The sequence below is a fragment of the Trachypithecus francoisi genome, unplaced genomic scaffold (genome assembly GCF_009764315.1).
Source record: "Trachypithecus francoisi isolate TF-2019V2 unplaced genomic scaffold, Tfra_2.0 Lachesis_group3, whole genome shotgun sequence".
NCBI classification, from domain to species: domain Eukaryota; kingdom Metazoa; phylum Chordata; class Mammalia; order Primates; family Cercopithecidae; genus Trachypithecus; species Trachypithecus francoisi.
The window spans coordinates 85,910,149-85,933,476 of NW_022681468.1; the positions used below are offsets into that span (position 1 = coordinate 85,910,149).

Sequence of the window (23,328 nt, forward strand, 5' to 3'; positions counted from 1 at the left end):
TACGTATTCCCTATTATATATTATATTAGTATTTATTAAGAATAATGATGAATATTGTGCCAGGGAGTCCTCTAATTATGGCTTAAAAAGACATCTTTCAGCTTGGGGCAACATGGCGAAACTCCGTCTCTCTTTTTTTTTTTTTTTCTGAGACGGAGTCTCGCTCTGTCGCCCAGGCGTGGCCGGATCTCAGCTCACTGCAAGCTCCGCCTCCCGGGTTCACGCCATTCTCCTGCCTCAGCCTCCTGAGTAGCTGGGACTACAGGCGCCCGCCACCTCGCCTGGCTAGCTTTTTGCATTTTTTAGTAGAGACGGGGTTTCACCGTGTTAGCCAGGATGGTCTCGATCTCCTGACCTCGTGATCCGCCCGTCTCGGCCTCCCAAAGTGCTGGGATTACAGGCTTGAGCCACCGCGCCCGGCCGCAAAACCCCGTCTCTACAAAAAATACAAAAATTAGCTGGGTGTGGTGGTGCATGCCTGTAGTCCCAGCTACTTAGTGGGGTACTGAGGCAGGAGGATCACTTGAACCCAAGAGGTCAAGGCTGCAGTGAGTAGAGATTGCACCACTGCACTCCAGCGTGGGACACAAAGTGAGACCCTGTTTCAAAAAAAAAAAATTTTTTTTTTTTAACAGACTAAGAACCTATACTTTAACTGGAGGGCAATGTGAGGAGTCAAAATAATTGATTAATCAATTATGTCTTCAGCACTGAAAGTCATTGTTTTGGTCTGGAGATGTGTAAAACGTACACTTTGCTCTCTAGTTGTTTATAGCCTACTTGGGAAGATAAACCTAACAAGAAATATATAATAACAATAATAACAGCTAACACTGTTGAGTACTGTGTACCGGGCATTGTACTGAGTACATTATATAAATTATTTTACTTAATCCTCACAACAATCAGAGTAGGAAGACTTCATCTTTTTTCCCTCTTTTTATAGTTGAGGGAACTGAGGCTTAGATGTGTGCAAATAAGTGGCAAGTTCAGATTCAAAATCAGCTAAATTTTATTTGAAACCTAAAACACTTAACCATCTACCGTTTATCTACTAAGGCCTGTTAGTTCGAAGATTACCTGAAGGTAAATTTTATCAGGCCAGTTTTGGATCTGGGGGGACAAATGAAGGTAAATTTTAACTTGAATAGATCTAGGCTGTTTATAATGGAATCTGTTGCCTAGCATAAATTAACCATGTTGAGGTCACAAAGGATACGAAATTACCCTTAAGGGATGAAAATTCTTTGGAATAGAATACAGTAGGCCCACGCAAACAAGAATGTGTATAAATTTAGCCTGTTTTTGCCTAAGTACATTAACTCAAAAGGAAACTTGGTTTAAGAAGTTCACTCTAAAAATAGTGCAAGAAGCATCACTGGTCCATAGAGAGGGGTGGAGTGGGTTACATCATTTCTTTCTTTTTTTTTTTTTGAGACGCAGTCTGCTCTATTGCCCGGGCTAGAGTGCAGTGGCCGGATCTCAGCTCACTGCAAGCTCCGCCTCCCGGGTTTACGCCATTCTCCTGCCTCAGCCTCCGGAGTAGCTGGGACTACAGGCGCCCGCCACCTCGCCGGGCTAGTTTTTTGTATTTTTAGTAGAGACGGGGTTTCACTGTGTTAGCCAGGATGGTCTCGATCTCCTGACCTCGTGATCCGCCCATCTCGGCCTTCACGAAGTGCTGGGATTACAGGCTTGAGCCACCGCGCCCGGCCGGGTTACGTCATTTCAGCACCTTTTAAGGTAAAGAGGAGGGACTCTGAACTCATTAGCCAATCAGGTTCTGAAGACACTTCCCAAGGCGACTTCCTGTCTCTCCACTTTCTTTCCCTCTCCGTTTTGGTGGGCTGGTGAGTGTGCACTTAATTTCGCTCTCTAATTGTTTTGAATTTCTCTTCCATTTGAGTTATATACCCAGGTGGCAGGCCTTGATTTCAAGTCGGCATTGGAGTGTGTGTGAGTCGCAAGGAGGTTAATGTCGGCTGTGTGGAGGTCGGGAGAAGGCAGTGAAATGCTCTGCCTGGCTTGTTTCCACGTGGGCCTCTGCAGTACTGGGTTTGCCTTCCATCTCCGTGTCCTGACTGTGCTTCATGCGCATAGTGCGTCTGTTCTTGGAAAACGCCGACTTCATTTTGCTTTGAGGGAAAGATACTATCATTCCAATGCTGTTTTGATTTATATTTCTCTGGGTGAGGTCAGATCTCGGGAGAAGGCGTTCAGCTCAGTAGATTTTAATTCTCCGGTGAGTCTCTCGAGGGCCCAGGTCCTTACTGGGTTGTAGTCCTTACTGGGAAACTGTAGCGGACCTTGTCTTTCCCCTGGCCTTTGCTCAGATCATTTCGGCTTTCTTGGTGAACCTGGACAGCAAACTCTGAAGACAGATAAGCCCTAAGAAAAGCTGCTAATTTTTAATGTTGCCACTGTGGTGAGTGTGCCCGTGAAAGCTATGGAACAAGATCAGGGACCTTAGTTTAGGACAAGCCTCTAGATTCAAATTCCAGCGCCGCAGTTTACAGCTCTGGTGACCTTGGGAGAAGCAGTGAGCCATTCCGAGGCTTAGCTTTCCAAGATCAGATAAAATATATAAAAACTAGGCTCTAGTTGGTATGTAATAAATGTTAGGTACCTTTAGAAGTAAGCAGTACTTATTTATTTAAGTATTTTGGATATCTGTTTTCTCATAAAAAGTTTTGCCTAGTGACCTTGAATGTAATTTCACTGAATTCCTTTCTTTTGATACATGTTAATTTTTATTTGATGTATGTGTTGGAAATCCATACAGGCAGAACGTGTGAGAAAGAAATAATAAACCAGTTAATCGAATGTAGTAATAGGTATTTGTAGGCCTCCCATAATTTTTATAATTCTCAAGCATTGTTAAAATTTATTTTTTGGGGCGTGGTGGCGCAAGCCTGTAATCCCAGCTACTCGGGAGGCTGATGCAGGAGAATCTCTTGAACGCGGGAGGTGGAGGTTGCGGTGAGTCGAGTTGGCGCCATTGCACTCCAGCATGGGCAATAATAGCGAAACTCCGTCTCAAAAAAAAAAAAAAATATATATATATATATATTTGAATACTATATATATTTTTTGAATACATATATATACATATATATTTTGAATAGGTAATACATTCACATGATTCAAAATTCAAAAGATATCAAAGTTTCTTATCCCCTTCCCTAAGCCATCCAATTCCTCTCCCTCATAACAGTGTTACTAAGATATTTTATGCATATAAGCAAATATGTGTGGGTATCCTTCCCTTTTACTGTACCTACTCTACTCTGTGTCTTACTTTTTCCACTTAAGTTCCATGAGTAGAGTGTCCACATTCCTTATAATGATCACATAGTATTCTTTAAAAATTATTTTTTTAAAAGATATATTTTTTGTTTCAGTAGATTTTCTGGGTAAACTAACTCCGTCTCAAAAAAATAAAAAATAAAAGACCCATTATCTTGGAGTTGGAAGGGCCCTTATGAGTACTATATGAGTGACCTTTCTGGCTTCTGGGTTATTGTGAGAAGTGTGACTTTTTGTTGTTAAATTTGTTTGGGGTACATGTGCTGGTTTGTTACAGGGTGTATATTGCATGATGCTGAGGTTTGGGCTTCTGTTGATCCTGCCATTTAGGTAGTAAACGTTGTACCCAATAGGAAGTTTTTCAGTTCTTGCCCCTCTCTCTCCTTTCCTCCTTTTGGAGTACCTAGTGTTTATTGTTCCCAACCTTATGTCCCTGTGAACCCAGTATTTAGCTCCCTACCCAAGATTTAACTCCCACTTGTAAGTGAGAACATGCAATACTTGGTTTTCTGTTTCTGCGTAAATTTGTTTAGGATAATGGCCTCCAGCAGCATCCAACAGCTCCAGTTGCTGCAAAGGACATGGTTTTTTTTTTTTTTATGGCTGTGGAAAAGTGTGAAATTTTTAGGCAGAATATTTGCCTTTCTACTCACTAGCTGGTTGAGCTTGGGCAAGACATAAAAATAACATATTAAACATTTAACACCATGCCAGCTACAGTGCAAAGTGTATTTATTACCTCAGTCTTCACAGAAGTTTTAAGAGGTATGTAGTATTTGTTCTCATTTTAAAGAGGGGACAGCTAAGGTTTAGAGAAGTTCCATAACTTACCCATGGGCACAGCAAATACATGAGAGAGCCAGGATTAAAATCTAGTTTTGTATGATTTCAAAATCTATTTAATTTTAGGGAATATTAATTAGTGCAACTATTATGGAAAATAGTATGGAAATTTCTCAAAAAAATTAAAAATAGAGCTACCATATAATCCAGAAATCCCATTTCTGTGTATATTCAAAGGAAATAAAATTAGTGTGTCAGAGATATCTATACTCCCATGTTCATTGCATCATTATTCACAAAAGCCAAGATGTGGAATTGACCTAAGGGTCCATCAACAGATGAATGGATAAAGCAAATATGATATATATGTACAGTGGAATACTATTCTGCCTTAAAAAGAAAGGAAACTCTGATAGTGAGTGGGAATTAAAACTTGGAGTCTGTTCTGATAGCAGTACCTTATATAACTATCTCTAAAGGAAAACTATGCCAAGCTATCAGTTTAGTATTTACTTCGTATGAACAAAATTTTGTGTTTTCACTTTGTTTCAGGTTGAAGATGAAATCCACTGAGGAGGGAAGTCCAGCACCCTGTGTGCCATTCCAGAACTGGCCCATCTGTAGACCCCCTGAAAATCATGGGCTTGGATTTGGATATTCTCAACAGAAAGGGTTAAAGGCTGATGGGACCTAAAGCCTGGTACTTGAATTTTGATCACATAAGCTGCCTTAAGTTCTCTTTATTACACGTATGTGTGTCTTTTCTATCTAAAAAGCCTAGCCTAGAGATTCTTTGAGTTACTATTGTATCCTATAATACTAGGTGGCACTGAGTAAATTGGAATAGAGTCAAATGGAATGGTAATGAAATCTTAACACAAGTATCTGCTGATTTAGTATCAATTTGTAGTTTGTATTAGGCCTTCATGAAGCATCTGTTCACACATATAAAATGTACTTTTTGGCTATGAACACTAGTACTTTGAAGTGATTACTGCCCACAGTCAACAAAATGCTGGGATCATTGATTGTTTATGGAGCATTTCCAAAATACTTAGTAAATACGAAATGTCCTTTGTATGTTGGAATGACACTTGTTGAAGCATGCATGACTAGAATCCTGCAGGGGGCATCACCCATTGGGAAAGGTATCCCATATTTAACATCAGGATTTATGTGCCAGGCTTTGTGCTATGTGTCAAAACAAAAAGACCAGGCCTCTTGCAATCTGGGTTTTGTTTGTGAGTTGAGATTAATAGAGAAGTTGTTCCTTTCAACTTATAATTATTATCCTGTAAGAATACTTAGATCAAGTAGGTTTTTTTTTTATTTCCTTTTTTAAAAAATTGATTTTTAGTTTTGGAGAGATAAAGGAGTTTTAAGGTAGACATTGTTAAAACTGTAGAAAGCTTTCACACCATGTCTTGCTTCTTGTCTTCATTCTCTTAGTTAACCTTGAATCCTATTGATCTGAAAACATTTTACATAGTTAAAGCATTATAGAAATGTAGGGCAAGGAAGGAGTAAAATAACATTTTGATCATATCTGTCTGAGATATTTAAAATGCTTCAGTTTCTTTCCAACCGTCTGAGCCAGCTAGCATGTCACTGCATTACATTTTAAAGCAAACCATCTTTAGCTCTGCTTATTTTCTGTAGGAAGTACCGTGGTGAAGTGAAAAGAGTATGGAGTTTTGATGGACCTGAATTTAAATCCTAGCTCTTACTAGTTAGGTGACCTTAGGAAATTTATGTAATTTTTCTGAGCCTCAATTTTCCTTGTAAATAGGGGGTTGTAAAATTTAAATGATACAAATTCTATACAGCTTGACAGATAGGATTTCCAAAGAATGATAGCCACTGCTTTCTTTCTGTCAGCTTATTTTAGACCCATTCTTAAAGGCACTGATGTCCAGCCTTCTGATATGATGGGAATGTTCTATGTTAATACTGCCAATATAGCTATTGAGTAATGAAAATGTGAGTAGGGTAATGGAGAAATTTAATTTTTAACTCTAAGTGGTTGCTTATTGGACATGCAACTTTAAGGTCCACTTATGACCCACTGTTTTTGCTTCATGAAGCCTTCCTTGACCAATCCTACTTTTTTTCTTAACCTTACTTGCTTTCTACCACTTATTTGGTGGTATGTTAATTTCTATGAGTCTTGTCTTTCTGGCTGATTGTATCTGAGGTTATGGATTTTTAAATCTCCACATTGCTGCATGAAAAAGAACACAATGATAAAAGTATAACTAGTATTTTTAGCTAACAAGTTTTAGATGATCATTACAAGTAAATAAAAACAATTTCTAGCTAGTAATTAGGGGAAGAGTAGGGAATAGTGTGAAGGTTGCCTGCAAAGATGAACTGCACATCTAGTGTGTATTTGACCTTAAAGTTCAGATTACACTCAAATGCTGGAAGAGGAAATTAAAGCAAGTCTCTTTCTTACGTTGCCATCTTGTGGCAGACTTGGGTTCCAAATGTTACTAATTCAATTTTCCTGTGTAAAGGGAAGAGTTTCTTCAGATTATTTTGACAAAGGATTACGAAGAGTAAAGGTTAAATACAATCCGGCATTGGCTCAAATGAAACTGAAACATGCTTTGAAAAAACTATTTTGGATTATTTTCTCATTTAGCTGAATCTTACAAGTTCTTGACTCCTTTCTCTTGCGTAACTGTTTTCTTACTGTGAGACTGTTGACCTTTATAGCCTTTCAGAAGTTGGTTAGACTATTGTGCAGTTTTATCCAAACTTGTAAATTTATACAAAATTAAGCTTGTGTACAGGTCCTGCTCTGTTTTTTTTTTTTTTTCTTGAGACAGGTCTTACTCTGTTGTCTAGGGTGGAGTACGGTGGCATGATCACAGCTCACTGTAACCTTGAACTCCTGATCCTGCCCTATTTGATATTGAGCTTGGGCATTTGGTGACATTCTCCGAAAGATGAGTCAATAGTTTATATTAACGAATGGAGAGTTAAATAAAGGATGAACAGTTACTCTAAATTTTCTTGTGACTTGGTGTAGAACATGCTGGTGTGAATTGTCATGTAATCATAACCTTTGTGAATTTATTTTTTTAAAATTTTCCAGAAATGATCCTAGGTAATTGATAGATCATGTGGTTCAACTGGATTTCTAGATAGAAGCTGGATTCATGTGATGCCAGAGGTAAGAGTAAGAGCAAAATCTTCATTTTTACCTCATTTGGATTTCTAATCACCTAGCAAGACTTGGGACTCAGTGTTATTAGTGGATGGAATTTGCTAATTGAAAAAAATCCCCAGTTCTAACCTTAAGAGAATTTTCCTGTTTAGGGATAAGGAGCCAGTGCTGGTTTGCCCTTCCCCAGTCATTTACAGTTTGCCATGATGAAATGCATGTTAAGTCCGTGTTTCAGCTGATCAGCCTGATTAAACACATGCTCTGAGCAGACTAAAGCTAGGGGCAAACACCTGCAATTGAATTCTGCTTGTTGGAATTCATACTGGGATTTAGTCTGTAATCCCAAGTGATTCTTAAACCTTAATAAATTAAGAATTTATATATAATACATTTATATAAATAATAAGTTAGGAATTTGAGACTAATTTATTGTGCTTTGATCTTTTGTGATATCTCTATAATCCCAAAAAATCACTTTTGTGAGTTAGAACTAGGGTCAGGAATCCTTAATCTAAAAGTTCAAACACTACAGAAAAAGCACTGGCAACTGGTATAATTCTATAGGCAATTTAGCCTGGCAGTTTTAAACCAATCACTATTTTATCAATCTATACATATAGATTAAGGGAAACACGGAGTTGGTTAAATCAATTTCGTGAAGACTATACAATACAACACTACATAGTCACTTAAAAGTTATGATACAGGTTTATGTTTGTTGAAATAGAATGATATTCATGATACATGAAAAACATTATAGAGCAATGTGTTTCTGCTTACATATTTTTATATGCATATGTTTGCTTAAGAAATCAGAAAGGATATGTATACTAAAATACTAGGGGTTATTTTCTCTAGAATTGAGTTCTACAAGTAATCTTGCATTATTATAAACCTATTTTCTAATTTTATTGTATTCATGTATTATAATATTTTAAAAGTTATTTGAAGTAACTTAGGACAAGCTTATATTCTTTACCCATGCCTGCATTTTCAGCAGAGAATTAGGTAGAAAGAAGGGTGAAATACGGGAAATACAAACAACTCAAAGTAATGTCAGGACTTGAAATAATTTTTTAGCTTTTGTTGTCTTTTGCAGAAGTAAAATTTCAAGAGACTGAAACCAGATCTGAGTCTCACTGTTCCAGTCTGGACCTCTTTGGTGCTGTAAATCCTGGATATACAGTAGATGATTACTGCATTTTTCTTTTATGGTAAGGCTTACGTTGATATTGAGAAGCTTTGACATATATATGAGTCTTTGAAAATTCAGGTTTGTGACTTCATGGCCAGCTGCTAAGGTGCTATAAGTTTCATTTTTTAAATGTCAGTTGAGGCCAGGTGTGGTGGCTCATGCCTATAATCCTAGCACGTTGGGTGGCCAAGGTGGGTGGATTGTCTGAGCTCAGGAGTTTGAGACCAGACTGGCCCACATGGCAAACCCCATCTCTACTAAAAAAATACAAAAAATTAGCTGGGCGTGGTGGTGTACACCTGTAGTCCCAGCTACTCAGGAGGCTGAGGCAGGAGAATTGCTTGAACCCAGGAGGCGGAAGTTGCAGTGAGCAGAGATAGTGCAACTGTACTCCAGCCTGGGTGACAGCGAGATTCCATCTCCAAAAAAAACAAAAACAAAAACAAAAACAAAAAAGTCAATTAAAGATGTTGAGAAGTAGCATAGTATAGTATATATATGGGTTCTGGAGTCAGACTGGGTTCAAACCCATGCTTTCTATCACTTCACCAGTTATGCAATATTGGCAAGTTTCCTAATTATCTGTGTCTTAGTTTTATATTTTATATTTATATTTTAGAGAATGGCAATAGTATTTGACTCAGGGTGGTTATTTTGAAGATTAAATTAGTAAGGGTGTGGGTAAAGCATATATAGTAAATGCTCAGTTTGATGTTAACTATTTTGTCTTCAGAATCCATGTTTATATTTCTCTTAGATTCTGTACTACCTGGCAGTTTTTGACATCTGCATAATAGATTGACGAAAATTCTTTGTTTTGGCCTGACGTGATGGCTCACGCCTGTAATCCCAGCACTTTGGGAGGCGAAGTGGGCAGATCACCTGAGGTCAGGAGTTCAAGACCAGCTTGGCTAACATGGTGAAACCTTGTTTCTACCTAAAATACAAAAATTAACTGGGTGTGGTGGTGTGCACCTGTAATCCCAGCTACTCGGGAGGCTGAGGCAGGAGAATCGCTTGAACTTGGGAGGCAGTGGTTGCAGTGAGCTGAGATCGTACCACTGCACTCTAGCCTAGGTGACAGAGCTAGACTTCATCTCAAAAAAAAAAAAAAGAGGAAATCTTTGTTTTTATTGCTTATATATCTTTCTGTTAATTAGACTACCCCTCATTACCTTCACCCTGCCCCTCAAAACTTAATTAAGTTCTAGAATTAGTCACAGGCACTATAGTGTGTATCTTTACATAATTGTTGGAATAACATTTTCTTTAGTTGATTAATCTTGATTTTGGTACTTTTTATCTAGTTCCTCATTTTGCATTGCCAAATCAATTGATCCTTAATGATCTCTTCTAGTTCTTACTTAGATGTAATGATTCCTATCTTATAAGAGTCTCTTGATGTCTTATTTTTTTTTGAGACAGGGACTCACTTCATTGCCCAGGCTGGACTGCAGTGGCACAATCAGGGCTCACTGAAGCCCCAGCTTCCCAGCCTCAGGTGATTCTCTCACCTCAGGCTCCCAAGTAGCTGGGACCACAGGCCACCATGCCTGGCTAATTTTTTGTATTTTTTGTAGAGACGGGGTTTTGCCATGTTGCCCAGGTTGGGATGTCTTTATTTTTTATAAACGTTTCTTAATGTGGTTGGAGGTAAACTTTGATGGCTGTTCCTCTCACTGCTTGGAGCCTTAGGCAGTGGGATTTTGATCCATCATATATCAAAAATGGCTTATCTTCACTCAGGGCACCATGAGGATGGGCTGGCTGTCTGTTAGTGCCTTCTGATTTTTGCGGAGTCAAACAATTACTAAACGGGTGGTGATTCTAGATTAAGAAAATGTACGTGTGATTAAAAAAATAAAAGAAGCAGCCTAGTTTCAAAACATGAGCATATAGTAATTAGATAGCTCTCATCTAGCGCTATGAAAGAAAGCCAGTTGGTTCTGGGAGTTACTGAAACATTATACTATAAAGTCATTCATGTTCAAATTTTAAATGGTTTACTTGGTTTTCTAGAGTGGTTGCTCACACAAGTCAGGGCAGTTTTAAAAAGACACTTCTTGGTTGGGTGCGGTGGCTCACACCTGTAATACCAGCACTTTAGGAAGCTGACGTGGGCAGATCACCTGAGGTCAGGAGTTCAAGACCAGCCTGGCCAACATGGTGAAACCCTGTCTCTACTAAAAATACAAAAATTAGCCGGGCATGGTGGTGCGCACCTGTAGTCCCAGCTACTTGGGAAGCTGAGGCAAGAGAATCGCTTGAACCTGGGAGGTGGAGATTGCAGTAAGCCAAGATTGTGCCACTGCACTCCAACCTGGGTGATAGAGTGAGATACTCCATCTCAAAAAAAAAAAAAACAATTATACATAAAACTTTTCTTTGCAGTATGAAGGTAGATAATTCTTCAAGTTAAAGATGGACTTTTCTCACCAGAAATGGCTTTATGGAATCAATTTGCAAAAATGTAAGAGGTGGCAAAGGAAAGAATAAAATAATATTTTCATTTTCTTCTGTCATTCTTAGATCCTTAGATAGATTGTAAACTCCATGAAAGCAGGATACCTTCTTTTCCCCTAAGACCTGGCCCAGAAGAGATACCAAAAAAATACTTGCTTCTATACTAACCTAGTCTCTGGGTGTGGGAGCCATAGAGGGTTCAGGGTGGGGCAGGGGGGGAAGGCGGGGGAAGCCCTGATTGACAAAACAGGGCAGTTTCCAAAAGGAATTCTTGGCATGTGTACTCAAGGAGACATGTATAGAATGTTCACTGTGGTATTGTTTTTAATTGTAAAACCTGGAATCAATGCCTATTATAAGAATGACTGCCAAAACCAATCTATTTATGTGAGGAATAGATATATAAAAGCTTACTGGTATTTAAAAATCTTTTATTGTTAATATTTTATTTACAATCTTACTTGATATTTATCATTGACTTAAATTGCACATACCACTCAGGTATGGTTAAAAACTCATTTCTGCTTCATGTTGAAATATTCTTGCCGGGCGCGGTGGCTCAAGCCTGTAATCCCAGCACTTTGGGAGGCCGAGACGGGCGGATCACGAGGTCAGGAGATCGAGACCATCCTGGCTAATACGGTGAAACCCCGTCTCTACTAAAAAATACAAAAAACTAGCCGGGCGAGGTGGTGGGCGCCTGTAGTCCCAGCTACTCCGGAGGCTGAGGCAGGAGAATGGCGTAAACCCAGGAGGCGGAGCTTGCAGTGAGCTGAGATCCCGTCACTGCACTCCAGCCTGGGCGATAGAGTGAGACTCCGTCTCAAAAAAAAAAAAGAAATATTCTCAATTGTTTTGGCTAAAGTATACTGTCCTATATGCTGTGTTTATATCCATGATGGTATATTTAAATACAAGGGGTACAAAATAAAAATCTAAATATTGAAAGTCTGGTATACTTCACTGTTTTTGTAATGAGATTTAATACTCATGCTTATACCAGAATCTCACAAATGGTATGCAACTGTAATAACTTGTGTTGGCCAGAATATGAAACCTATTCTTTAGATTAAGATTGTTGAAATTGCTTCATCAATAATATACAGTTCATGAATATTCAGTAGTTTGTCTAAAAATAGTAAACTGAGTTAAACCATTTCATAAATTACAAGAAATCGGTCTTCAGGTTGTCAGACTTTTCTGTCTGTTGCAAATCTCAACTTCTGGCTATAAAAACAAGGTATCAAAACAAACAGGAAGTTACTTCTATATGTTCAAATATAGCACAACTACTACTTGAAACTCAGTGTCTTTTCTCCTTCATTATAATATCTTCAGACTGCTTTTCTCTATATAGATTCTCATGGAAAGTATTTCTTTTCTTTTCTTTTTTTTTTGAGACGGAGTTTTGCTCTTGTTGCCCAGGCTGGAGTGCAATGGCGTGATCTTGGCTCACCGCAACCTCCACCTTCCAGGTTCAAGCTGTTCTCCTGCCTCAGCCTCCTGAGTAACTGGGACAGGCATGCACCACCACGCCCAGCTAATTTTTGTATTTTTAGTAGAGACGGGGTTTCTCCACGTTGGTCAGGCTGGTCTCGAACTCCCAACCTCAGGTGATCTGCCCATCTCGGCCTCCCAAAGTGCTGGGATTATAGGTGTGAGCCATTGCGCCTGTCCTGATTCTCATGGAAAGTATTTCATATCTATAATTTTTTTTGTTTATTTGAGATGGAGTCTGACTTTGTTGCCTAGACTGGAGTGCAGTGGTGCAATCTCGGCTCACCGCAACCTCCGCCTCCCGGGTTCAGGCTATTCTCCTGCCTCAACCTCCTGAGTAGCTGGGATTACAGGTGCCCACCACCACACCCAGCTAATTTTTGTGGTTTTTCATAGAGATGGGGTTTGATCATATTAGCCAGCCTGGACTCAAACTCCTGACCTCAGATGATCCACCTGCCTTGGCCTCCTGAAGAGTTGGAATATGATTTTGTTATTCTGAGTAGTTTTGTCTTTGTGGTTGGTTGCCTTGTTTTGTATAGTCAATAAATATGATTAAATATCATTCTAAAAGCAATGAAATACAACATTCCTAATATTTTGATGCATATTGTATCCCTTGCATGGTAAATATAACCTAGGAACGTTGTAGACTAGACTACCACTCCATCAAATAGTGAAGTTGTTGGAATGTTTGCTTTCTTGAATGTTGTGGTCACTCTGGCCTTCACAACTCTTATTGTAAGTTATTCAGACTCTTTATGTTGGGAAGAATGAATTAAGTTGTATATGTGAAAAGCAAAACTTTAAAACTATTGAAAAGCAAGAGTATGACATTGGAGTAGACATAAGTACAAAAAGGGAAAGTTGATACATTTGTGTACACTAAAATTAAAACTTATGTTTGCATGCCATATTACTGTTAAATGACTCCATATAAATCAAGAAAATCATCAAAGGATGTGAACAGGCAAATCACAGATGAGGATCCCTGAGTAGTCATTCAGATGAAAAAATGCTTACTCTTACGAGTAATGAAAGAGTTGTACATTAAAAAAACACTGAGATACCATTTCACTGTCATCAGATAGACAACAATGAAATAAAACACCTTGACATGTCTGCATGTTGCTGAATTTATAGCATTGGGCTCTTGTATACTTTGCTGGTGGCAGTGAAATTTATGCCTTTACTTTGGAGAGTGGTTTGGCAACATTTAGTTGATTTGAGGTTGCTTATATACTAACCCAGTCTCTGGGTGTTATATTCTAGAGGAATTTTTGGCATGTGTACTCAAGGAGACATGTACAGAATGTTCATTGCAGTATTGTTTTTAATTGTAAAAACCCGCAATCAATGTCTATTAGAAGAATGGATAAATTGTAGCATATTTGCAGTACATGGTGTTAAAATGAATTAATGTTAAGTAGGTATTAACTTAGATACATCTCCAGGAAGTGATCATGGTGCAGTACAAAGGCTAGGATCACAAAGTTAGGTACTAGTCAAATTAGAATATTTTGCATTTTTCAACTTTAAATGAGTTGTACTTTTTTTTGTATTAATATTTCTACATTTGGCATAGTTAAAATCAGAATTCACACAAAAGGCTCGAACAGCCAAAAACAGATGTTAGGGAGTACATGGTTCACACATGAAGATTTCATTTTTTTGAAACTGGTTTATACCAGAATTAAGTTACCACTTTAAAGTTATCAGAATATAGTTTAGGAAATGTACAAAGGCCTAATTACTGTGAACCAGTTGACAAACCTTGTAGGAAGTTGCACAGTTTTTGACAGTTTTTTGTTTGAAGGAAAAAGATTTGATATTATGGTTTGGCACTACTCAGAAAGGGGTTTGCAGGGTTTGATGTCCATTGTGTGGCTAATTGCATCTGTTACTAATTCATAATAGGGTCACAACATCTGGAAGGATGGCTACAAAAGACGGTATGAGGCTGGGCATGGTGGCGCACGCCTGTAATCCCAGCACGTTGGGAGGCTGAGGTGGGTGGATCATTTGAGGTCAAGAGTTTGAAACCAGCTTGGCCAACATGGCGAGACCCTGTGTCTACTAAAAATAAAAAAATTTGCTGGGTGTGGTGGCAGGCGCCTGTAATCCCAGCTACTCGGGAGGCTGAGGCAGGAGAATCGCTTGAACCTGGAAGGCGGAGGTTGAAGTGAGCCGAGATTGTATCACAGCACTCCAGCCTGGGCGACAGAGTGAGACCCTATCTGGAAAAGAAAAAAAAGCTTCATTAAGGTTTATATTCTGAGGACCCTTCTAGCTTTCCTCTTCAGGTTAATTTTTAATCTGAATTCTAACATCCATATAGATTAAGCAGAAAATAATTACCTACAGCAGCTGCTATAGGTAATGCCTATAGGTAATGCCTGGAACTGCCAGCAGTTCCAGGAGAGCACGCAGGTAGGTCACCTCAAAGCTGTGACCCTCAATACTATCGCTTAATTTTTTTTTTTTAAGATGGAGTGTCGCTCTTGTTGCCCTGGCTAGAGTGCAATGGTGCGATCTCGGCTCACTGCAACCTTTGCCTCCTGGGTTCAAGTGATTCTCCTGCCTCAGCCTCTGGAGTAGCTGGGATTACAGGTGTCCACCACCACGCCCAGCTAATTTTTGTATTTTAGTAGAGACGGGGTTTCATCATGTTGGCCACACTGGTCTGGAACTCCTGACCTCAGGTGATCCGCTCACCTCAGCCTGCCAAAGTGTTGGGATTACAGGCGTGAGCCACCGCGCCCAGCCCACTATCGCTTAATGTAAAGCCCTGTAATGCATGTTTGCAATGCAGACTCAAAGAAAATTATAACTTCCTTAAATGTGTATAGAGGATGTGTGAGAGCTGGCAAGATGTCTATTCCAAGGTGGATAAAAAATAAAACGGTGGATTACCCCAACTTGGAGGTGCCAGCTGTCCAATTACAGCTGTCACACCGTTTCTGGGAATTTCTGATTCTTAGAAAGCCGGAACTGCCCGCCGCACCTCCACAGGGCCTGGCAGGTCCCAGGATGCTTCGGGGCAACGCTACGCACGCACGCTTTGGCGTAGTTCCCTGAAACACTCGCGCGCAGAGAATCCTGGAATCTTCGCTTGTGGAGCTGTGGAGGCAACGGAGTTTTTCCGCGCTTTTTCTTTCAGCCTCAGATTAAGTATCATTTGTTATTATTATTTTCTCTACTGAGCGCGGAAAGCTGACTGAAAATTCCAGAGTGTAATTTCTGTGGGGCTGTTTCTCTAAAACTTGCCCCTCATGTAGCTTGTACAGCCATTAGATAGGCGCTTACTCCCAGCTGGTGGAAGATTCGAATTAGCTGCGCCTCTCTTGCCTGAGCGAGGGCTTAGCTTTAAAGCTTCCCAGCTCCTCTGCTTCGCCTCTGCCCCCTACTCTGCTGGACGTAAAATAGGCCTCTTAACTGTGGCTGCCAGGTGACATACCTGAGGAAACTCACTCAGCGGGGCTACTGGGATAAAGGTGTCCAAGTGTTCCTTTCTGTCGACCCGGAGGGCCAAGGCAACCTTTTTTTTTTTTTTCCTTCTGAGATGGAGTCTCGCTCTGTCGCCGGCTGGAGTTCAATGACGCGATCTCAGCTCACTGCAACCTCCGCCTGACGGGTTCAAACGATTCTCCTGCCTTAGCCTCCTGAACAGTTGGGACTACAGGCGCACGCCACCACGCCAGGCTAATTTTTTGTATTTTTGGTAGAGACGGGGTTTCACCGTGTTAGTCAGGCTGGTGTGGAACTCCTGACCTCGTGATCCGTCTGCCTCGGCCTCCCAAAGTGTTGGGATTATACAGGGGTGAGCCCCTGCGCCCGGCCTATATATATTTTTTGAGACAGATTCTTGCTCTGTCGCCCAGGCTGGAGTGCAGTGGCACGATCTCGGTTCACTGCGACCTCTGCCTCCCGGATTCAAGTGATTCTTCTGCCTCAGCCTCTCTAGTAGCTGCGACTATAGGCTTGAGCCACCACGCCTGGCTAATTTTTGTATTTTTAATAGAGACTGGGTTTCCCCATGTTGGCCAGGCTGGTCTCAAACTCCTGACCTGCCTGCCTTGGCCTCCCAAAGTGCTGGGATTATAGGCGTGAGCCACTGCCCCTGGCCCACATATATATTATTTCTGACTTTAGCAAGATCTATAACCACCTTTGTCTTTACCTTTATCCTTAAAGTGTTTTTAGAAAACCGGACAAAAAAGGAGCACAATTAATATTATTGAGTAACTGAAATCAATATATCAACTATACTAAATACAAAGGAATATAATAAAATGTGCAGTATTTTATAATAAAAACATGCATGTTATATTTATTTTTTACTTGTTTATTTTATTTTTATCACAATTTAACTTACTTGGCCTTTTTGTTTACCGCTTATTAGGACTCTCTTCAGCTTCTGGACACCTCACTATCCTATTATGTCTTTGTGTGAAGACATGCTGCTTTGTAATTATCGAAAGTGTCGCATCAAACTCTCTGGCTATGCATGGGTCACTGCCTGCTCTCACATCTTCTGTGATCAGCATGGCAGTGGTGAGTTTAGTCGCTCACCAGCTATCTGTCCTGCCTGCAACAGTACCCTTTCTGGAAAGCTAGATATTGTCCGCACAGAACTCAGTCCATCAGAGGAATATAAAGCTATGGTATTGGCAGGACTGAGACCAGAGATTGTGTTGGACATTAGCTCCCGAGCACTGGCCTTCTGGACATACCAGGTTAGTGCTTAGTCTATTTCTCTTGAACATATAATTTCAGGCATTTGTGGGAGCTTCTAGTGTCTTTCCTTCATTATTTTATATTTATTTTTTATGAGTATATGAGAAACTCTCTTCTTATTAGCTTGTTTTGTTTTCAAAAGCAATAATGTTTATTGTTGAAAATCCAGAGGAAGAAAATTAAAGCACTCATAATTCCATCACTCAGAGATAACCATTGTTGATATTTTGGGTACACACACACACACACACACTCTGTCTTCTGTATAAAAGTAAGATAATAACACACACACTGTTTTATTGTTAGAGTTGACAATATATTATATCTGGTATGTATTTTTCTTTCTTTTGAGATGGGGTTTTCTTGTGTTGCCCAGGCTAGTCTCTAACTCCTGGGTTCAAGCCATTCATTCTCCTGCCTCAGCCTCCTGAGTAGCCTATGCTCCACTGGGTATGAATATCTTGTTAAATATTTTTTAGTTAACTATTCTATAATCATATTTTAATGGTTATATTGTTTTTAGCATAATTTATTTCCAAGTTATTAAAATACTATGATAAGCATTCTTATCAAATACACGTCCTTAACTTCTTCCCTTTATGAGTTCTACTTTTAGTATTTCCTTTGAAAGACCTCCCTGTGGATAACTTTAAGCATGTCCTTGAATGTATTGTTGTATCTTACATATACACTTATACTTATTAAGGATGTTTGTCATCTGTCAAGTAACTGTTTATTATATTTTTTCTGGGTAAGTTGTTTCTCTTACATGCTCCTGTATTTTTCAACTCCTTTGGTTAAATACCAAATAGTGTTTTTGCTGGCTTATGTGGTAAGAGTATGTTTATTTTTGTAAGCAACTGCCAAATTGTCTTCCAAAGTGGCTGTACCGTTTTATATTGCCAGCAGCAATGAGTGAGAACCTGTTGCTCCACATCTTTGCCAGAAGTTGGTATTGTCCATGTTCTGGATCTTGGCCATTTTAATAGGTGTGGTATCTCATTTTAATTTCCATGTCCCTGATGACATATGATGTGGAGCATCTTTTCATATGCTTTTTTGCCTTTTTTTTTGGTGAGGTGTATATGAAGTTTTTGGTCTATTTTTAAATTTCTTTAATTGTTGAGTTTTAAGTGTTCTTTGTATCCTTATTGCATTTGAAGTATTCTTTGATCCCTTATCAGAGCTATCTTTTGCAAATATACTCTCCTGATCTGTGGCTTGTCGTTTCATTCTCTTACAGGGTCTTTCACAGAGCAGAGATTTTTAACTTTAATGAAGTCCTGCTTATCAATTTTCTGTTTCATGGATTATACCTTTGGTGTATTTTAAGTCACTGCCAAATCCAAGATCATCTAGATTTTATCCTATGTTATCTTCTGAGAGTTTCATAGTTTTGCATTTTACATTTAAGTCTGTAAACCATTTTGAGTTTATTTTTGTGAAAAATGTAAGATGTGTCTAGATTCATTGGGTCCTCAATTTTTTGCTGGCTATTCGCAGAGGCTCTTAGTTACTTGCCTCTTGGGCCTTCCTGACATGGCTGCTTGCTTCCTCAAAGCCAGCAAGGAGTGTGTCTCGTAGTAAGACAGATCTTATAGTTTTAGGTAATATACTTACGAAGTGACAACCTGCCACATTTTATGTAGTATTGTAGTCACAGGTCCTGCCCACATGCAAGGGGATAGGGAGTTACACAAGGGTGTATGTACCAGGAGACAATGATTATTTGGGGTTGTCTTAGAGTCTGTTCTTCATGCTCTGATGACTTGAAAAATGGGATTATGTTTCTTAAAAACCTTTGGAAAACATGTCACTTGTTAAAGTAAGACAATTACTCAGTTCTTTAGGTGGTATAAAGTTAGTGGTTTGAGAGTATTCTTTCAGACTTTTTTTCTATGCATTTAATAACATAACTTATTGTTTTCTGTGCCTCATTGTGTATCCTGATTGCTTCTTAAACTGGTTTCTAAATGTTAAAATAACATCCCTATAAAAGCATCTTTCTTTTCCTTTTGTGTTTGTATAACATTTTACAGTGTATAACTTTGTACCCCATACCTTAAAAATCTTTTTTCTTTTGGAACCAGGTACATCAGGAACGTCTTTATCAAGAATACAATTTCAGCAAGGCTGAGGGCCATCTGAAACAGATGGAGAAGATATATACTCAGCAAATACAAAGCAAGGATGTAGAATTGACCTCTATGAAAGGGGAGGTCACCTCCATGAAGAAAGTACTAGAAGAATACAAGAAAAAGTTCAGTGACATATCTGAGAAACTTATGGAGCGCAATCGTCAGTATCAAAAGCTCCAAGGCCTCTATGATAGCCTTAGGTTACGAAACATCACTATTGCTAACCATGAAGGCACCCTTGAACCATCCATGATTGCACAGTCTGGTGTTCTTGGCTTCCCCTTAGGTAAGAAAGGACATGTGATATCCAGTGTCTATTCTTTAAATCAATGATTTTTTATACTGCTCTGCCCACTTTCAAGCATTCAGTGGAGATGATAAAGGTCTTGAGTTGTGGTAGGCTATGAATTCTTCACCCATGTTTCTTTTTTTTTTTTGAGACGGAGTCTTGCTCTGCCGCCCAGGCTGGAGTGCAGTGGCCGGCTCTCAGCTCACTGCAAGCTCCGCCTCCCGGGTTCACGCCATTCTCCTGTCTCAGCCTCCCGAGTAGCTGGGACTACAGGCGCCCGCCTCGTCGCCCGGCTAGTTTTTTTTTTTTGTATTTTTTTAGTAGAAACGGGGTTTCACCGTGTTAGCCAGGATGGTCTCGATCTCCTGACCTCGTGATCCGCCCGTCTCGGCCTCCCAAAGTGCTGGGATTACAGGCTTGAGCCACCGCGCCCGGCCACCCATGTTTCAACCTGTACATCATTGCTTTCATCTATTGTATTTGCTTACATTTAAATTAAAGCTTTAATTTGAGCAGAGTTTATCTGTGCAAAATGAAAGTTTGCAAATTGCTACATTAAAATAAAAGCTACGTAGTTGTGGTAATAATATTAACTGTCATTTATTGATTCGTAAGTGCTAGGCACTGTTGTGTTTTATGTAAATTCATATAATTTACAAAACTTTATGAAATAAGTATTATTATCCTTTTATACAGATGAGAAAGCTGAGGCACAGAAAGTTAAGTAATTTGGTCAATATCACTAACCTGTTTTCAGAGCCTATACTCTTAATCATTTGCTATTCTCCAAGAAGGCCATGTTTCGATTTTTTTCACCTGCCAGTACTGATTGTACAGTTCTTAAGTTGTCAGTTTGGTTGTTTTGTTCTTTTGTTTAATCATTTTTCCATTTATCAAATATTTAGCAAATATGTTTTATGTACCAGGTTGTTAGGTATGATCCTAACTAATGAGGATATAAAGACTATCCAAATAGGATTCTTTCTTTCTGGAAATCACAATCTGGCATGATGCCATCTCTTGTCTGCTTGTTAGGTGCCTTGCAGATGAAATTAATCTCATATCTTCCTGCGCTGTCTCCTTTATACTACTCTTTATGCAACAAAATCCAATAGGTTTTTGCTCTGCTATTAATGGAAATTGTTTCTGGCATACAAAAAAGTAAAGCTTCTTGTGCTGGACTTTCCTAATACTCATTTTTGGATATTTACTATAGGCTGAGGAAAAAAATTTAATAGGGGAGGAGATGATGTCTTAGAAAAGTTATGAGGTGGGCAGGTGTGGCCGAGCACTTTGGGAGGTTGAGGTAGGAGAATCACTTGAGCCCAGGAGTTTGAGACCAGCCTGGGCAATATAGTGAGACCCTGTCTCTACAAAAAAAAAGGTGGGGGGCAGGTATGAGATGATGAGATGAGTAATATCAGATATAAGAATAAAAACCTAAATTTCTGCTTAACTTTCAGTTTTACTTACATAATGTAATTTAGTCAGAGTTACTGTAAATGGGCATTATGGATATACTTATTTTTTTCTTGTCACTGTCCACATTTGTCTTATTTTTTTCATATTCACCAGTTCTTTCCCATTCCTTTTTTTGTACACAGTTAACCTTTTTATCTCCTGCTACCACTGTTAGCTTGAAGGATATATAGTCAGCATTTTCCTTTAGTTATTTAATCCTTTAAAACCTGTAAAAGCCAAGGAAGGGTTCAGTGGAAGTAGTTAAATGTTCATTTAATCAGATCTATTATCTGCTTTGTCTTAATCCTATGCTAATTGATATTGGGTCATGGTATATGCCAATATTTCATCATTATATTTTTTCTAGAACGTTTATTGCAATGTTTTTAAAAAAGATTATTCTTAACCTAGGGCAAAAGGTTTTATATGTCTGTTTTTTTCTAAGACAAATACTGGAGAAAAAATATATATTCGTGTATATATATATATTTGATGATTCCTCTGAAGTAGATTATGTAGATAACAAATGAATAAAATTATGTTTTTCCCTTTTTTTCCCCACTAGGTAACAACTCCAAATTTCCTTTGGATAATACACCTGTTCGAAATCGGGGCGATGGAGATGGAGATTTTCAGTTCAGACCATTTTTTGTGGGTTCTCCCACAGCACCTGAACCCAGCAACAGCTTTTTTAGTTTTGCCTCTCCAAGTCGTGAATTAGAGCAGCAGCAAGTTTCTAGCAGGGCCTTCAAAGTAAAAAGAATTTGAGCCACGCATGGTGTCACACACTTGTGATCCCAGCTACTTAGGAGGTTGAGGCTGGGAGGATCCCTTAAGCCCAGGAGTCTGAGGCTATAGTGATCTAAGATCATGCCACTGCACTCCAGCTTGGGCAACAGAGTGAGACCCTGTTTCTAAAAAAATAAAGATAATTTAGCTAACTTTACAGAATGTTTCTATGTTCCTCTTTAGTGATTTCATTTAGCAAATCTTTTTCCTAGTTAGGACTCTTCAGCTTCCCTGTGCTTTTAAATCTCTGAAGTTGTCTTCACATTATCAACATAACAAACTCATTGGCAGTGGGGAGTGGTTTAGAGTCTGGTTTCTTTGTTTCTATTATTTGAAGCATAAGCATTTTATTAATCTAAATTCCATTGTGAACTGCTGAATTTTCATCCCTGGTGAGAAGGTTACAATAGTATTTGTTTCAATAGATAACTTTCTCCCTGTGCTGTTTCTGACTGAGCTGTGTTGTTTATGCCTTAAGTACCTGTGTTATATGCTACATGTTGCTTTGAATTCTGGTATTTATGCATATCTGTATATGTAAGTATGTTAACGTACACTGATATTTTGCTGTATTTGTCAGTATGTTTATGTGAAAATTTTGGTCTTGGAAAATGGTGGGTGATGTGTGGCTTGTTATTTGGGTATGTGTATTTATTTGTATATATTTATGTATTTACCTTCATATTGTTTGGAGGTGTGCTTATGTCAGTGAACGAGAGTACAATTTGATGCATGTATGTTCAGTCCCTATTTGTATTTAAAAAAAACTCAACGTTGATAGTTATTTTTTAAAGTTAATTTTTTTGGTGTTTACAGTTGGCGCTCTGTATCCACAGGTTCTGCTTCTGCAGATTCAGCCAACCATATATCAAAAATATTTGAGAAAAAATTAACAATATAACAATAAAAAATACAAATTAAAAATACTGTATAACAACTATTTGGATAGCATTTACATTGTAGGTATTATAAATAATTTAGAGGTGATTTGAAGTGTTTGGGAGAATCTGTAGATTGTATGCAAATACCATGCCATTTTATAAAAGTGACATGAGCATCCAAGGATTTTGGTATCCATGAGGGTTCCTGGAACCAATCCCCCAAAGATACCAAAGGAAGACTGTATTTTAAAATAAAGCTACTTCTTTACCTTTTGGTCAACTGTTGCCTTGGGTTTACTTATTTAGGAATGCACTTCTGCAGAAAGTTTGCCAATGTGTTATTGATCTCAAGAGACTGTATTAAAATAATTTAAAAGATTTATTCATTGTTTTCCTTTATTTAGTGAGCATTTCTGACTATTATTATGGAAATTAAATTCTGTTTAATTATGCATATACTTATTTAAAATGTAGAGCCATGATAGAAATTTGAAGGACTTCTCAGTAACTTTATGTCCTATTAGAGGAAAGACTTGAAAGCATACTGGCTGGGGAGGCAGAAGATCTGGGTTCTGGTTTCTACTTAGTTTAAACTTGCTTGGACTTTGTAAAATGAA

At 38.8% G+C, this 23,328-nt stretch overlaps 1 protein-coding gene and 2 non-coding genes across 10 annotated transcripts; all 3 read left to right on the top strand.

The window, feature by feature from the left end:
• Positions 1-1,623: 1,623 nt before the first annotated feature.
• CCNB1IP1 (cyclin B1 interacting protein 1) lies at positions 1,624-23,091 on the top strand. 8 transcript variants are annotated; one of them, XM_033188785.1, is made up of 9 exons: positions 1,761-1,850; positions 4,642-4,789; positions 7,190-7,267; positions 8,361-8,475; positions 10,848-10,926; positions 15,398-15,544; positions 16,819-17,152; positions 19,244-19,577; positions 21,607-21,987. In XM_033188785.1, the coding sequence occupies exons 7-9, from the start codon at positions 16,856-16,858 to the stop codon at positions 21,807-21,809; spliced, it is 834 nt and encodes a 277-aa protein (XP_033044676.1). In that variant the 5' UTR covers positions 1,761-1,850; positions 4,642-4,789; positions 7,190-7,267; positions 8,361-8,475; positions 10,848-10,926; positions 15,398-15,544; positions 16,819-16,855; the 3' UTR covers positions 21,810-21,987. The 8 variants fall into 8 exon arrangements, with proteins under 8 accessions (XP_033044670.1, XP_033044676.1, XP_033044669.1 ...); XM_033188779.1 differs by lacking the exons at positions 1,761-1,850; positions 15,398-15,544 and adding an exon at positions 1,624-1,743; XM_033188778.1 differs by lacking the exon at positions 15,398-15,544 and having other exon boundaries at positions 21,607-23,091.
• LOC117071916 lies at positions 7,457-7,533 on the top strand. The gene has a single exon (XR_004432639.1). It is a non-coding gene; the product is annotated as a small nucleolar RNA SNORD126 (small nucleolar RNA).
• LOC117071905 lies at positions 10,118-10,265 on the top strand. The gene has a single exon (XR_004432630.1). It is a non-coding gene; the product is annotated as a small nucleolar RNA SNORA79 (small nucleolar RNA).
• Positions 23,092-23,328: the final 237 nt, after the last annotated feature.

Coding starts and splice junctions, on each gene's coding strand:
- CCNB1IP1 (XM_033188779.1), top strand. CDS start 10,898: ATGGCTTTATGGAATCAATTTGCAAAAAT. Junction 10,927..16,818: donor TGGAATCAATTTGCAAAAAT/GTAAGAGGTGGC, acceptor ACCGCTTATTAG/GACTCTCTTCAGCTTCTGGA. Junction 17,153..19,243: donor TGGCCTTCTGGACATACCAG/GTTAGTGCTTAG, acceptor TTTTGGAACCAG/GTACATCAGGAACGTCTTTA.